The sequence below is a fragment of the Coregonus clupeaformis genome, chromosome 33 (assembly GCF_020615455.1).
Source record: "Coregonus clupeaformis isolate EN_2021a chromosome 33, ASM2061545v1, whole genome shotgun sequence".
Classification (NCBI taxonomy): Eukaryota; Metazoa; Chordata; class Actinopteri; order Salmoniformes; family Salmonidae; genus Coregonus; species Coregonus clupeaformis.
Genome location: NC_059224.1, coordinates 12,826,508 through 12,839,342, shown reverse-complemented (window position 1 = coordinate 12,839,342; position 12,835 = coordinate 12,826,508). Strand labels below are relative to the sequence as shown.

The window sequence follows — 12,835 nt, the reverse complement described above, 5'->3', positions numbered from 1 at the left end:
ATGGGGTTGAGATCTGGAGACTGGCTAGGCCACTCCAGGACCTTGAAATGCTTCTTACGAAGCAACTCCTTCGTTGCCCGGGCGGTGTGTTTGGGATCATTGTCATGCTGAAAGACCCAGCCACGTTTCATCTTCAATGCCCTTGCTGATGGAAGGAGGTTTTCACTGAAAATCTCACGATACATGGCCCCATTCATTCTTTCCTTTACACGGATCAGACGTCCTGGTCCCTTTGCAGAAAAACAGCACCAGAATATGATGTTTCCACCCCCATGCTTCACAGTAGGTATGGTGTTCTTTGGATGCAACTCAGCATTCTTTGTCCTCCAAACACGACGAGTTGAGTTTTTACCAAAAAGTTATATTTTGGTTTCATCTGACCATATGACATTCTCCCAATCCTCTTCTGGATCATCCAAATGCACTCTAGCAAACTTCAGATGGGCCTGGACATGTACTGGCTTAAGCAGGGGGACACGTCTGGCACTGCAGAATTTGAGTCCCTGGCGGCGTAGTGTGTTACTGATGGTAGGCTTTGTTACTTTGGTCCCAGCTCTCTGCAGGTCATTCACTAGGTCCCCCCGTGTGGTTCTGGGATTTTTGCTCACCGTTCTTGTGATCATTTTGACCCCACGGGGTGAGATCTTGCGTGGAGCCCCAGATCGAGGGAGATTATCAGTGGTCTTGTATGTCTTCCATTTCCTAATAATTGCTCCCACAGTTGATTTCTTCAAACCAAGCTGCTTACCTATTGCAGATTCAGTCTTCCCAGCCTGGTGCAGGTCTACAATTTTGTTTCTGGTGTCCTTTGACAGCTCTTTGGTCTTGGCCATAGTGGAGTTTGGAGTGTGACTGTTTGAGGTTGTGGACAGGTGTCTTTTATACTGATAACAAGTTCAAACAGGTGCCATTAATACAGGTAACGAGTGGAGGACAGAGGAGCCTCTTAAAGAAGAAGTTACAGGTCTGTGAGAGCCAGAAATCTTGCTTGTTTGTAGGTGACCAAATACTTATTTTCCACCATAATTTGCAAATAAATTCATTAAAAATCCTACAATGTGATTTTCTGGATTTTTTTTCCTCATTTTGTCTGTCATAGTTGACGTGTACCTATGATGAAAATTACAGGCCTCTCTCATCTTTTTAAGTGGGAGAACTTGCACAATTGGTGGCTGACTAAATACTTTTTTCCCCCACTGTATACCAACCATTACTCAAGAGGGAAGATACTACAAAATAGGTGTGTGCCGATCTCGTTGTACTCCTATCCGTTTTTATCATACTTGATACTTGTAATCGGATTTACTCGTGATCGGAAAACCCGTAGGTGCGCTTTAAATGCTGGTAAAGGCTATACCTAAGGTGCTCTTTCACTCAGAGTGCATCTCAGAGCACATCGTTATGTTCCTTCACTCATTCACACACATTGTTAAAGAAGAAAATGCACGATTTACTTACTTAGTCCTATTAAATTATCAACGAAATAGGCTAATAAATAGCCTAATGCATGGCTGGCTACTACTGCCTGCATTTATTCCAGACACAGATTTAGAAGAAGGTAGGATAATTCCCTTGCCCCATATGTTGTTTAATTTTCGAGAGGAGCACAACTTCTCTCCCGACACTTATGCCACAACATTTGTACAATCAAAATAGACGATGTACATTTGTAATTTTATTTTCGAATGAACTGTCGCCCGGTAAACATGCGTGGGCCATAATAAATAATAATAGCAAGAAGCATGGACTTGGATCAAGACATAACGACAGACGTCGTCAGCAATGTAATAATTATAAGGACAGACAAAGTAGGCCTACTAAACAACGCCAAGTTGACAAACAAAAACAACCATATGGCGTCATCAAAGTCGACAGGAAATAACTAGATTGAACAACAATGACTAGCAACAGATTCTGATTCATACACACTAGCTACGGATTCTGATTCATACACAATGTTTGGAGAAGGGGAGACTTGTGCACTGAGCAGTGTTGCCAACTCCTCAGTAAGGAGCTGTTGGCTGTCCTAAAAGTTGCTAGAAGTCGCTAAATGACGTCATCACCAATTTGCATAATTGGCCATGTGCATGTAATTGTGATGGACGCTGTAGGAGAGAGGAATAACGTTGTGGGAGAGACAAAAAGTGAGTAAAAAACACCCTACATTTACATCCCGCCCTGAATGTAAGCCAGGGCGGGATCAGCCAGCTACAGCTTCCCGCATGCGCGATTCATTTGCAGTCTGGACATGGAGGGGTGAACATCTCCTGCTCTGACTGCAGCTGGGAGGGACTGCTGCGCGAGGACTGGGCCGCCTGTGAGTGCTTTGGGACTGGGTGGGGCCCACAGCAGCACCCGCTGCTCGTTGAGAAGAGTAAGAACGATACATGCTTTCACGTCAGAGTCTCCAAAAGTCTCCAATAACACCAGAAAAAGTTGCTAGATTTGTCGCTAGTCGCTTTTTTGAAAATGTGTCGCTAGAGGGGTCTGAAAACTCGCTAAATATAGCGACGAAGTTGCTAAATTGGCAACACGCACTGAGATGAGTGACTGTGAGTGAAACAGAGTCGCACGTGTCTGTCTGGGGAAATGAGAGCAGAGGGAGAGCAGCTTGTTCTAATCCAATCGTTGCAGCAGGATCAACTGATACCCCGCCCATTACTTTACAGACAGAATAACTAGCCAATAGTTGTTTAGAACACACAGCGCTTCACACTGTTTGAGAGATGCGTGCTGGCAGCTGAATTTTTTTTCTTCTTCCGATCACCGGATAATTACAAACAATACTTGCTTCATAATTGTATTTGGAAAATTCTCCATATCCGTTACGATACTCGTTTTGTCTGAGTACTCGGCACACCCCTACTCCAAAATCAAAATATAACAATAATGACAAGCTCTCCTCCTTCAGGCTGCATTGGTTGCGGCTCAGTCGTCAGGCATCACACACGCCAAGCACTTTCTTATTTAGTTGCACAGCCACTACACGTAAAGGCACTGTCATCATCCCCTTGAGAGGAGCCCATTCTTCAGACACGGCAGCCGCAGCTTGCATTCCAGGTGACTACCTCATGAAGCTGGTTGAGAGAATGCCAAGAGTGTGCAAAGCTGTCATCAAGGCAAAGGGTGGCTACTTTGAAGAATCTAAAATCTAAAATATATTTTGATTTGTTTAACACTTTTTTGGTTACTACATGATTCCATATGTGTTATTTCATAGTTTTGATGTCTTCACTATTATTCTACAATGTAGAAAATAGTAAAAATAAAGAAAAACCCTTGAATGAGTAAACTTTTGACAGGTACTGTAAGTATTCAGACCATTTGCTCTGAGACTCAAAATTGAGCTCAGGTGCATCCTGTTTCCATTGATCATCATTGAGATGTTTCTACAGCTTGAGTGGAGTCCACCTATGGTAAATTCAATTAATTGGACATGATTTGGAAAGGCACACACCTGTCTGTATAAGGTCCCACAGTTGACAGTGCATGTCAGAGCAAAAACCAAGCCATGAGGTCGAAGGAATTGTCCGTAGAGCTCAGACACTGGATTGTGTCGAGGCACAGATCTGGAGAAGGGTGCCAAAACAATTCTGAAGAATTGAAGTTCCCAAGAACACAGTGGCCTCCATCATTCTTAAATGGAAGAAGTTTGGAACCACCAAGACTGCAAACTGAGCAATCAGGGGAGAAGGGCCTTGGTCAGGGAGGTGACCAAGAACCGGATGGTCACTCTGACAGAGCTCCAGAGTTCCTCTGTGGAGATGGGAGAACCTTCCAGAAGGACAACCATCTCTGCAGCACTCCACCAATTAGGCCTTTATGGTAGAATGGCCAGACAGAAGCCACTCCTCAGTAAAAGGCACATGACAGCCTGCTTGGAGTTTGCCAAAAGGCACCTAAAGGACTCTCAGACCATGAGAAACAAGATTCTCTGGTCTGATGAAACCAAGATTGAACTCTTTGGCCTGAATACCAAGCATCACATCTGGAGGAAACCTGGCACCATCCCTACGGTGAAGCATGGTGGTGGCAGAATCATGCTGTGGGGATGTTTTTCAGCAGCAGGGACTGGGAGACTAGTCAGGATCGAGGAAAAGATTAACGGAGCTAAGTACAGAGAGATCCTTGATGAAAACCTGCTCCAGAGCGCTCAGGACCTCAGACTGGGGCGAAGGTTCACCTTCTAACAGGACAACGACCCTAAGCACACAGCCAAGACAATGCAGGAGTGGCTTCGGGACAAGTCTCTGAATGTCCTTGAGTGGCCCAGCCAGAGCCCGGACTTGAACCCAATCAAACATCTCTGGAGAGACCTGAAAATAGCTGCGTAGTGGTGCTCCCTATCCAACCTGACAGAGCTTGAGAGGATCTGCAGTGAAGAATGGGAGAAACTCCCCAAATACAGGTGTGCCAAGCTTGTAGCATCATACCCAAGAAGACTCGAGGCTGTAATCGCTGCCAAAGGTGCTCCAACAAAGTACTCATCGCTGCAACTCCCCAACGGGCTCTGGAGGCAAAGGTCGAGTCTTGCGTCCTCCGAAACATGACCCTGCAAACCGCGCTTCTTAACACCCGCCCGCTTAACCTGGAAGCCAGCCGCACCAATGTGTCGGAGGAAACACTGTTCAACTGACGACCGAAGTCAGCCTGCAGGCACCCGGGCCCGCCATAAGGAGTCACTAGAGCGCGATGAGCCAAGTAAAGCCCACCTGGCCAAACCCTCCCCTAACCCAGATGACGCTGGGCCAATTGTGCGCTGCCCTATGGGACTCCCAATCATGGCCGGTTGTGATACAGCCCGGGATCAAACCCGGGTCTGTAGTGACACCTCTAGCACTGCGATGCAATGCCTTAGACCGCTGCGCCACTCGGGAGGCCCCCTCAGTTTTTTATTTTTAATACATTTGCAAATATTTCTAAAAACCTGTTTTTGCTTTGTCATTATAGGGTATTGTGTTTAGATTGATGAGGGAAAAAAAACAATTTAATACATTTTAGAATAAGGCTGTAACGTAACAAAATGTGGAAAAAGTCAAGGGGTCTGAATACTTTCCAAATGCACTGTAATGTATGATAATTAAAGGCTTGATTCTGACGACATACTCAAGGCACGGTTCGTTCAGATCAAATGGTCACAAGAGCAGAGAGAAAGGCCAGTGCCTGTTGCGCACCGCACACATTACCCACCTTGCAATCTGAACGGAGGTAGTCAGCATTTTCTTACTATTTAACCATGAACCTGGAGGTTTTATGTCATTTTATGAGGCATTTCTTACCTTGTTTCAAAGTAGCCTAGCCAAAATCAGGCCATCCTTATGTCATCGAAACCAGCATTTCTATCATGTTATATTGGTTTTCAAATCAACTTTCTTTCATTGTCCAGCAGCCAAAGACACAATCCTAGTCATATTAGCAACCCCATGCTAGTTTTTGCATCTTTAGATCTCCCCTCTTTCTAAATTGTCACATGAAACCGCTCAAATGTGCGTTGTGCTTTTTAGAACGGTGAGGGTGTGTTCCCGCTAATTGCATTTAGGATCATTCGCATGTAACCTATACTGCCGTGTGTGCATTGCTGCGCTTACCACAAAGTAATATAGCTTTATTATGTAAATGTGGACTCTTACCTCTTGTCAACATGCTTGCTTATGCTCCTGCTTTGAAGTGAGAGGAAGAACATTCACATCCCATCTCTGGATTATTAGTATGTTTTTATTTTACTGTCAGTTGTCTGTTCACTTGGTTTCCTCTATCACGACTTCCTTAGTGTTTCAATCTAAAATAACCAAATATAGAGGAGTGTGTGTGATCTCATCCATCTTCTCTGCTCAATTAGCTATATTGACTCAGATAGTATCATGCTTCATCACCAGACAGAGACCATGTTCTTTGAAATAAAGTTTATTAAGCAAGCAATGCATCTTAAAAAAAGTACAAAAAAGGTTAACTTCAGCAACACAAACACAGATAATGCATTTACTGATCATCGTTCAACTAAAGGATGCTCTGATTTGCATAGCTGCAAAAAGAGTGTTTTCAAGGTCCATCCTTTTAGAAAATGTATAATTTAAAGAAGAATAGTAATAGAAAAACATTGGTACATCATTATCTGTTAGGGCTATGGATAATTTGTCATCAATCACGATCTATTACCGATGTGCTACTGAAACATTGAGAAATACAATCACAATTAATGTATGTCTTTGCGATAAGGAGGCAGGATAACAATGATATAGAAAAAGCTGCCAACATTTAAATACAAGACTCACAATTCGAGTCAAGTTTCAAAATATTTTTCCAATCAACAATAGCAAACATTTACACTTTTCACCTATTCAAACTGTGGTAACAAGCAAATACATGTCTTATTCAGTTTTTAAAGATGATAAATTCAGGAAGCTCAAATGTTTAAATGGCTGACCTGAGGCCTATTACTAGTATTTACACTGAAGATAACATCTAGCAAATGAGCAAATGATATCACATTCGTTGTATTTGTAACAACTCTGAGGCACACAAACCATTAAAGATGCTTTGCAGGACAAAATATCAAGATGTGGCACTAAGGCCTACTGTATGTCTGAGAGTCTAACTCCTTTTTTTCATCCTTGACACCACATAATCAATTGTCTAAATAGGCCATGAATGACCAAACATTGAACAGAGAGAGATACTGTATGTTGCTGTGTCTATTACAAAACACAAAGAATAACAGATTAAAAAATAACTTTACCTTATGATAAATTGTGCCAACTTAGTGTAACTTCCCACACCATTTTATTTATTTTTTATTTCAAGGCATTCATTTTATGAAGAGAAGTATATGTTATTAGCGCTTGGTTCAGCACAGTAAAGGCGCTTTTATTTATATTTCAATGCACATCGACTAAAAGGACAACGATTGAAACTATCAATAAAAAACATCCCTTTAGCAACATAAAAAAAGAAGCTATGCAGGTTCGATGTTCTCAAATGAATCTTCATATCTGCCTTGGAGAAAATAAGTAACACTCCATATAAATTCCTTTGGAACTACCTTCTAATTATTTGAGTGCAAATACAATAACATGTTTTAAATAAACTTCAGCTTTTGGATAAGGCCTTGACAATTCTCTTACAAAAATTATGACAAAAAGATTTCAGCCCATCTTCCATTTGGGGGGTTTTCTTCAGTCTTTGTTGTATAAAAAATGCTTTGATGAACACTATCCTCGCTAGAGTCCTAAAGGAGTCTTTATGTAAATCACTGTCTTTAGTCCATGAATTCATGAGGAAAAAATAATTCTGTGTTGCTTGCTTTCCATTCTCCTTAGATGTGCTCCAGTGGAAACCTACTGTATAAGTGGCTACCCACTGGGCACAGACGTCAATTCAACGTCTATTCCACATTGGTTCCACATTCCAAACAAAGTTGATTCAACCAGTGTGTGCCCAGTGGGTATTGTAAAACGTATCAATAAACATATTTGTTTTAGCCTAAATTAACACCATATATTTTAATCAAAAAATTGTGGTTTTGTTGAGTTTAATTCAGGTACCCACTCAGCACTCTTACTAACTATACCATGCAAGCCTTCTTCAAAATAGGCCTATTTTACTCATCACGATGACGGCTATAAGTGTCAGTTGGTGGGCACTTTCAGCTTCCAGTAAAAAAGTCCCTTAGGGCTTATCTCAGAGATACTCAGAGCACAACAAGACTTCTTCTAAGAAGCAGGAAGGCGGTTTGACAGGAAGATGGTGAGCCAGGCTGGGTACAACAGAAAAGAGAGAATGCAACGTCCACCACCCTATTCCCCAAACACTATAAATAGGATCAAAGTAGTGCACTATATAGAGTCATGGTAGTGCACTATATAGGGAATAGACCGATTTCATATTGTACAGAAGCCTCCCATCCACCCTGGCCTGGTTTAGGGGGTAAGGCAGGCAGGCTACAGTGTTTACTGGGAGTGTGCCTGGCCTGATTTAGGGTAAAGCAGGCAGGCTAGTGTGTAGAGGGAGTTTGCCTGGCCTGGTTTAGGGCAGCTGAACCAGGCAGCAGTGCAGGGAGACTACTACTAGTGTGCAGGTCAGAGTATCTGTCTTTTTGTGTGATCATTGTGGGCACATTTCTGCCGGTCCAGCTTCCTCAGTCAGCCAAAGTCCCAGCCTCCCCCACCTCAACTCAGTCTCTCCCCTAGTCTAACATATTAAACCCTGCTTTTACTTAGTCCAGGTCTAAGCTGTCTCTGCCTTTAAGCTGCTCTGCTGCCCACTACCCTTTCCTTTATCTTCTGTCTCTTTCTCTTCTTCCTGGAGGCTGGTCTGCAGCTTGCTCCAGATGCTGGTGTCTCCGGTCTGCAGGGCCTGCAGGAAGAGGTTGGTGTGCTCCTTGAGCCGGTCCAGGTCTCCCTGTGTCCTGCGGTTCTGACGGAGCAGGTCCTTGGTTCTCAGGGTGATGTCCAGCAGGCCAGACTTGGACAGGATGTTGTACGTGTTGCAGAAGCGCTTACGCTTGATGTCGTGGTCATCGCCATCGCTGTTGTCGTCATGGCAGCTGTTGTCATTGGTTGTGGCGGCGGTGGGTTGTGGGAGGGAGAGGGGCTGGGACTTGGGTTTCTCAGGGTGCTCAAAGTTGAGGGTGTGAGAAGGGGTTACGGTAAAGGACGGAGCGGGGGTGAACTCTGATCTACTGACAGCGGGAGAGGGTCTAGCAGGACTGCTACAGGCACTGGAGTCTGTGAGGGAGAGGGTGAGAGTGAGCCTGCGCTGGGGAGAGGGGGACAGAGAACTAGTTGGAGGAGGGAGACTGGGGGTGCTGGAACCAGAAGAAACAGAGCTAGAACTACCAGACTGCTGCCTCTGCTGTTTGTCTCTGTGGTTGTGATGGCGCTCCCGGTGGCTGGACGACAAACCGCCTCTCTCTGACCCCGAGGAGGAAGAAGAGGAGGAAGAACAAGAGCTTCCTCTCCCAGAGGAACTCGAGCTGTCCCCAGGGTGAGGGGCAATCTTGGGGTAGGACCTGAGGATGGGAAGGAACTTTTTTGGGCGCCGGTGTTTAGAGGAGGCCTCCTTGGGGTTGGAGGTGGTGCGGTGGGAGACCACAGGTTGTAGGAAGACCACCTGAGGCTGCTGGATGATCATGGGGGGTATGTTGGAGTAGGACCCCCCCACCACAGCTAGCTGTGAGGGTTGTGCCCCCAACACTGATCCAGGGCGCTGAACCTCTCTCTTGGACACCGAGTGCGACGAGCCCTCAGAATCTGTCGGGTCTATGGTGCTGGCATCTGTAGAGGGAAGGAGGAGAAGTACGATTCAGTGTTATCGGGAGCAGAAAATAAAGACAACTTCAATGATATGGTGGGAGAAGACAGTTGGGAATCAATAAAGGGAAGTGTAGTAGAAATAAGATGATAAAGATGGGCGTGAAGACATCAGAGTTAAATAACCATGTGAAGGACTAACCTGAGAAGCCAGAGTCTCTCTCTGAGTCTGTTCTGGAGCTTCCAGACTTCATGGTTCGTAGTTTTCCCATGTTCCTAGAGTGCCCTTCTGCTTTCCTCTTGGTACTACTCATCTTGTCTCTGTTTCTTTTCAATGGTCTTGTCACTCACCCAGACTACTACGCCCACATCAGTGTAGTTAGTAGAATGGATAGGGAACCTGGGATGCACCAAAATAAATGTCAGCATTATGATATGGTTACTACATGCCTATTACTACTCATTCGTTCCGTTCTAGGGGGCGCAATACATTTGGACATCTTGCCGGTACCAGCCAACTGGCTAGAAAACATTTTCCAGTTTTGCAGCCAATCATAGCATGTCGTTCCCACCAATGTAGGACACTGAAAACGTCAGACCTGGGGTGGGTAGAGTAGACTACTCTCTATTTTCTTATTCTGCTAGAATCTTGCGGTTTCTGTGTCCTTGCTGCTAGGATCATATTTCATATATTGTTATTGTCCTTGCTGCTAGGAGGATCATATTTCAGTAGCTAGTTGCAGTTTTAGCATAATAGCTAGCTAGCTAACGTTCCTCCAATTTCTAGCTATTGAAGTTAGCTAGCTAGCTAGCTACTTTGTTATTACGGACTACTACACGTAGCAAGCTACAGTTTTCTCAAACGTATTAGCTAGCACCGATTACATTACAGAACAATGCATAGAAATGATTGAAACAGTACAAATGTATTTCGTGCCCTTGCCCAACCGACCCTACCTTGTGACCGAACGTTCCCAGTCTCCGCGCGCCACAGTCTGTCTGTCTGGTGTGACAGTGTAGTGTCCGCAAGTACAAATATACACGGTGCTGTACACGGGACTAGATTTATGGTACACCCCTGTCAGCTAGCGCACATACAGGGAGGAATGCCACGAGAACCCGCTGTGACGATTTCTTGCTCGAGACCGTGCAATTTTTAGAATGACCAACAATGCTCTCCCGGCGGTGAAAAGCAGGAGCGGACAAAAAAATAGTCTTCTAATCCAGAATTGTTATACCTCACCTATCCATATTTGGAAGTTGGTGGGCGTCTCGTCGTGTTCTAAGTGTGGAGAGTTGTGGACACGTCACATTCTTTTGTCTATCTAGACCGCCCACTACTTAGATTTCGCGGCCTCTCATTGGTCGATGAGTTGGCACTAAACTAAGAAACGTGACCATATGCCAAGAGTGTGGCACGTTGATCACGTTGTGTTAAATAGTAAACCATGTGAGTTGTACAGTACAGGCATTTCGAATGTATGGGGAATCCGTGACGTGAGACCTAGTCTTCTGTTACGTTACATAAAAGTTCTCAGCCACCATGTCCTAAACCTAACCTTTGGCTGTCAAGGCTCCTCTTGCAAAGTAAACACATAATTGATGGGATGGAGGGGAACTCCTCAGGACACACACACACACACACACACACACACAATCAAAACAACCCACATGAGGACATTCAGATCTTTGTTCCTCTCTAAGAGTCAGTCAGACAACATCATGACCCCCCAGTACAATGAACAGAGCACATTCCCAAGACAAGGACATCATTCTTGTGTTAACAACTCAAAACGTCATTCACACATGCCATACAGATTAATAATGAGATACACAAGCCCATCCTTATAAACTCATTTACATTTTAATACATTTCATTTTCATATTTCATACAGAGGAATCCATATGGATTTGTTATTATTTTCTGTCTGATGAAAGTTAGAACGTAGAACCCTAAGGAGTTCTTTCATATTTCTAACCCTGTCAAGAGCATAATCCTACATATGAAGGCACTTGAAAAGTGTAAATGTATGTGTGTGTGTGTACAGCAGATTATATCCTCTTATAGGGACTCTCAGGTCCCGTTGTTAACACAGACATTATAGGTCTTTATATAACCTACAGGTAACTACCAAAATAAAGGAAACACTTGAGTAAATGAGGGATACAAAGTATATTGAAAGTAGGTGTTTCCACACAGGTGTGGTTCCTGAGTTAATTAAGCAATTAACATCCCATCATGCTTATGGTCATGTATAAAAAGGCCCAGTTGCCCATTATTTTGGCTAACATGGCTAGAAGAAGAGATCTCATTGACTTTGAAAGAGTGGTCTCAAAGAAGCATGGGGGGGTTTAAAGTGTGTGTGTGTGTGTGTGTGTGTGTGTGTGTGTGTGTGTGTGTGTGTGTGTGTGTGTGTGTGTGTGTGTGTGTGTGTGTGTGTGTGTGTCAGTCAGTCACCAGATCTCAACCCAATTAAACACTTATGGGAGATTCTGGAGCGGCGCCTGAGACAGCGTTTTCCACCACCATCAACATTTCTCCAGACACTTGTAGAATCTATGCCAAGGAACATTGAAGCTGTTCTGGTGGCTCGTGGTGGCCCAACGCCATATTAAGACAGGTAATGTTGGTGTTGCCTTTATTTTGGCAGTTGGTAAAAAACAAACAAAAATACAATATTTTAATTTTAAAAAATACACTGAATGTACAAAACATTAAGAACACCTTCCTAATGAGTTGCACCTCCCCCCTCAGAGACTGCCAGCAGCTCCGCGGGCACATAGGCCATGCGAAAATTGCTTGGATTGTTTTGCCAGCTATTTACTATGAGGGGCGAACTGCCCCAATAAAATCACAGGATTCCATAGCATAAATGATAAATGGACTGTCCTGGGGCGCTCAAATGTGCGCTCAGTCAGAACTACTGAGTCTGCTCTAGTCTCTCTCGCAATGAGTCTCTCGCGCCAGACGGCTTACTTCCGCACGTGAGACTAGATATGCCCTATCAGGTACAGATGGTGCTAAAACAAATTGTAATTAACTTGTAAATAAATAATCATAACAGTCATGGGAGCAGGGACGGTTCCAGACATAAGCGTCATAAGCGGTCGCTTTTTTGGGGGGGAAGTCAGTCGGGGTCTTGTGGTATCTAAATAATGATGCCAATTATGCTGTGAGACCAAGGAGTCCGCTTACACTGTACTTTGATTATAAAGGTTTATTTATATCACAAGATTTCAGCGAAAATGTACAGACATCTGCAGGCATCTGGAGAACAACGGACTCAAAATAATATGTTGTTCTCTCCTCCTTTGTTTTAACCGTGGTATTTATATCCTATGCCCTATGTAACATAATATGGGTGTTTTCCCATAAACCAATCCCAGGAGGCCACCTAACAGACTTCCTCTAACACACCATTTGCAAACATCAACAAAGTCATAAACTGTTTAAACACTACATATTTCCCCCCTTCGAGACTAATTAAGTCTCGAAAACAAAAATAATAGGATTATGACAAATAACAATTTCTCTTATTGAGTATCTTTAACAATAAACCAAAAACACATTTTTCTATGGAGTGTAA

General features: G+C 43.8%; 1 protein-coding gene across 2 annotated transcripts; it reads right to left on the bottom strand.

Annotated features, from left to right (window-relative positions):
- Positions 1-5,888: 5,888 nt before the first annotated feature.
- On the bottom strand, positions 5,889-10,578 carry LOC121548676 (CLOCK-interacting pacemaker). 2 transcript variants are annotated; one of them, XM_041860195.2, is made up of 3 exons: positions 10,492-10,578; positions 9,451-9,648; positions 5,889-9,272 (listed from the first exon to the last, which is right to left on the bottom strand). In XM_041860195.2, exons 2-3 carry the CDS (start codon positions 9,560-9,562, stop codon positions 8,224-8,226), a joined length of 1,161 nt encoding a protein of 386 aa, XP_041716129.2. In that variant the 5' UTR covers positions 9,563-9,648; positions 10,492-10,578; the 3' UTR covers positions 5,889-8,223. The 2 variants fall into 2 exon arrangements, with proteins under 2 accessions (XP_041716129.2, XP_041716128.2); XM_041860194.2 differs by lacking the exon at positions 10,492-10,578 and adding an exon at positions 10,206-10,485.
- Positions 10,579-12,835: the final 2,257 nt, after the last annotated feature.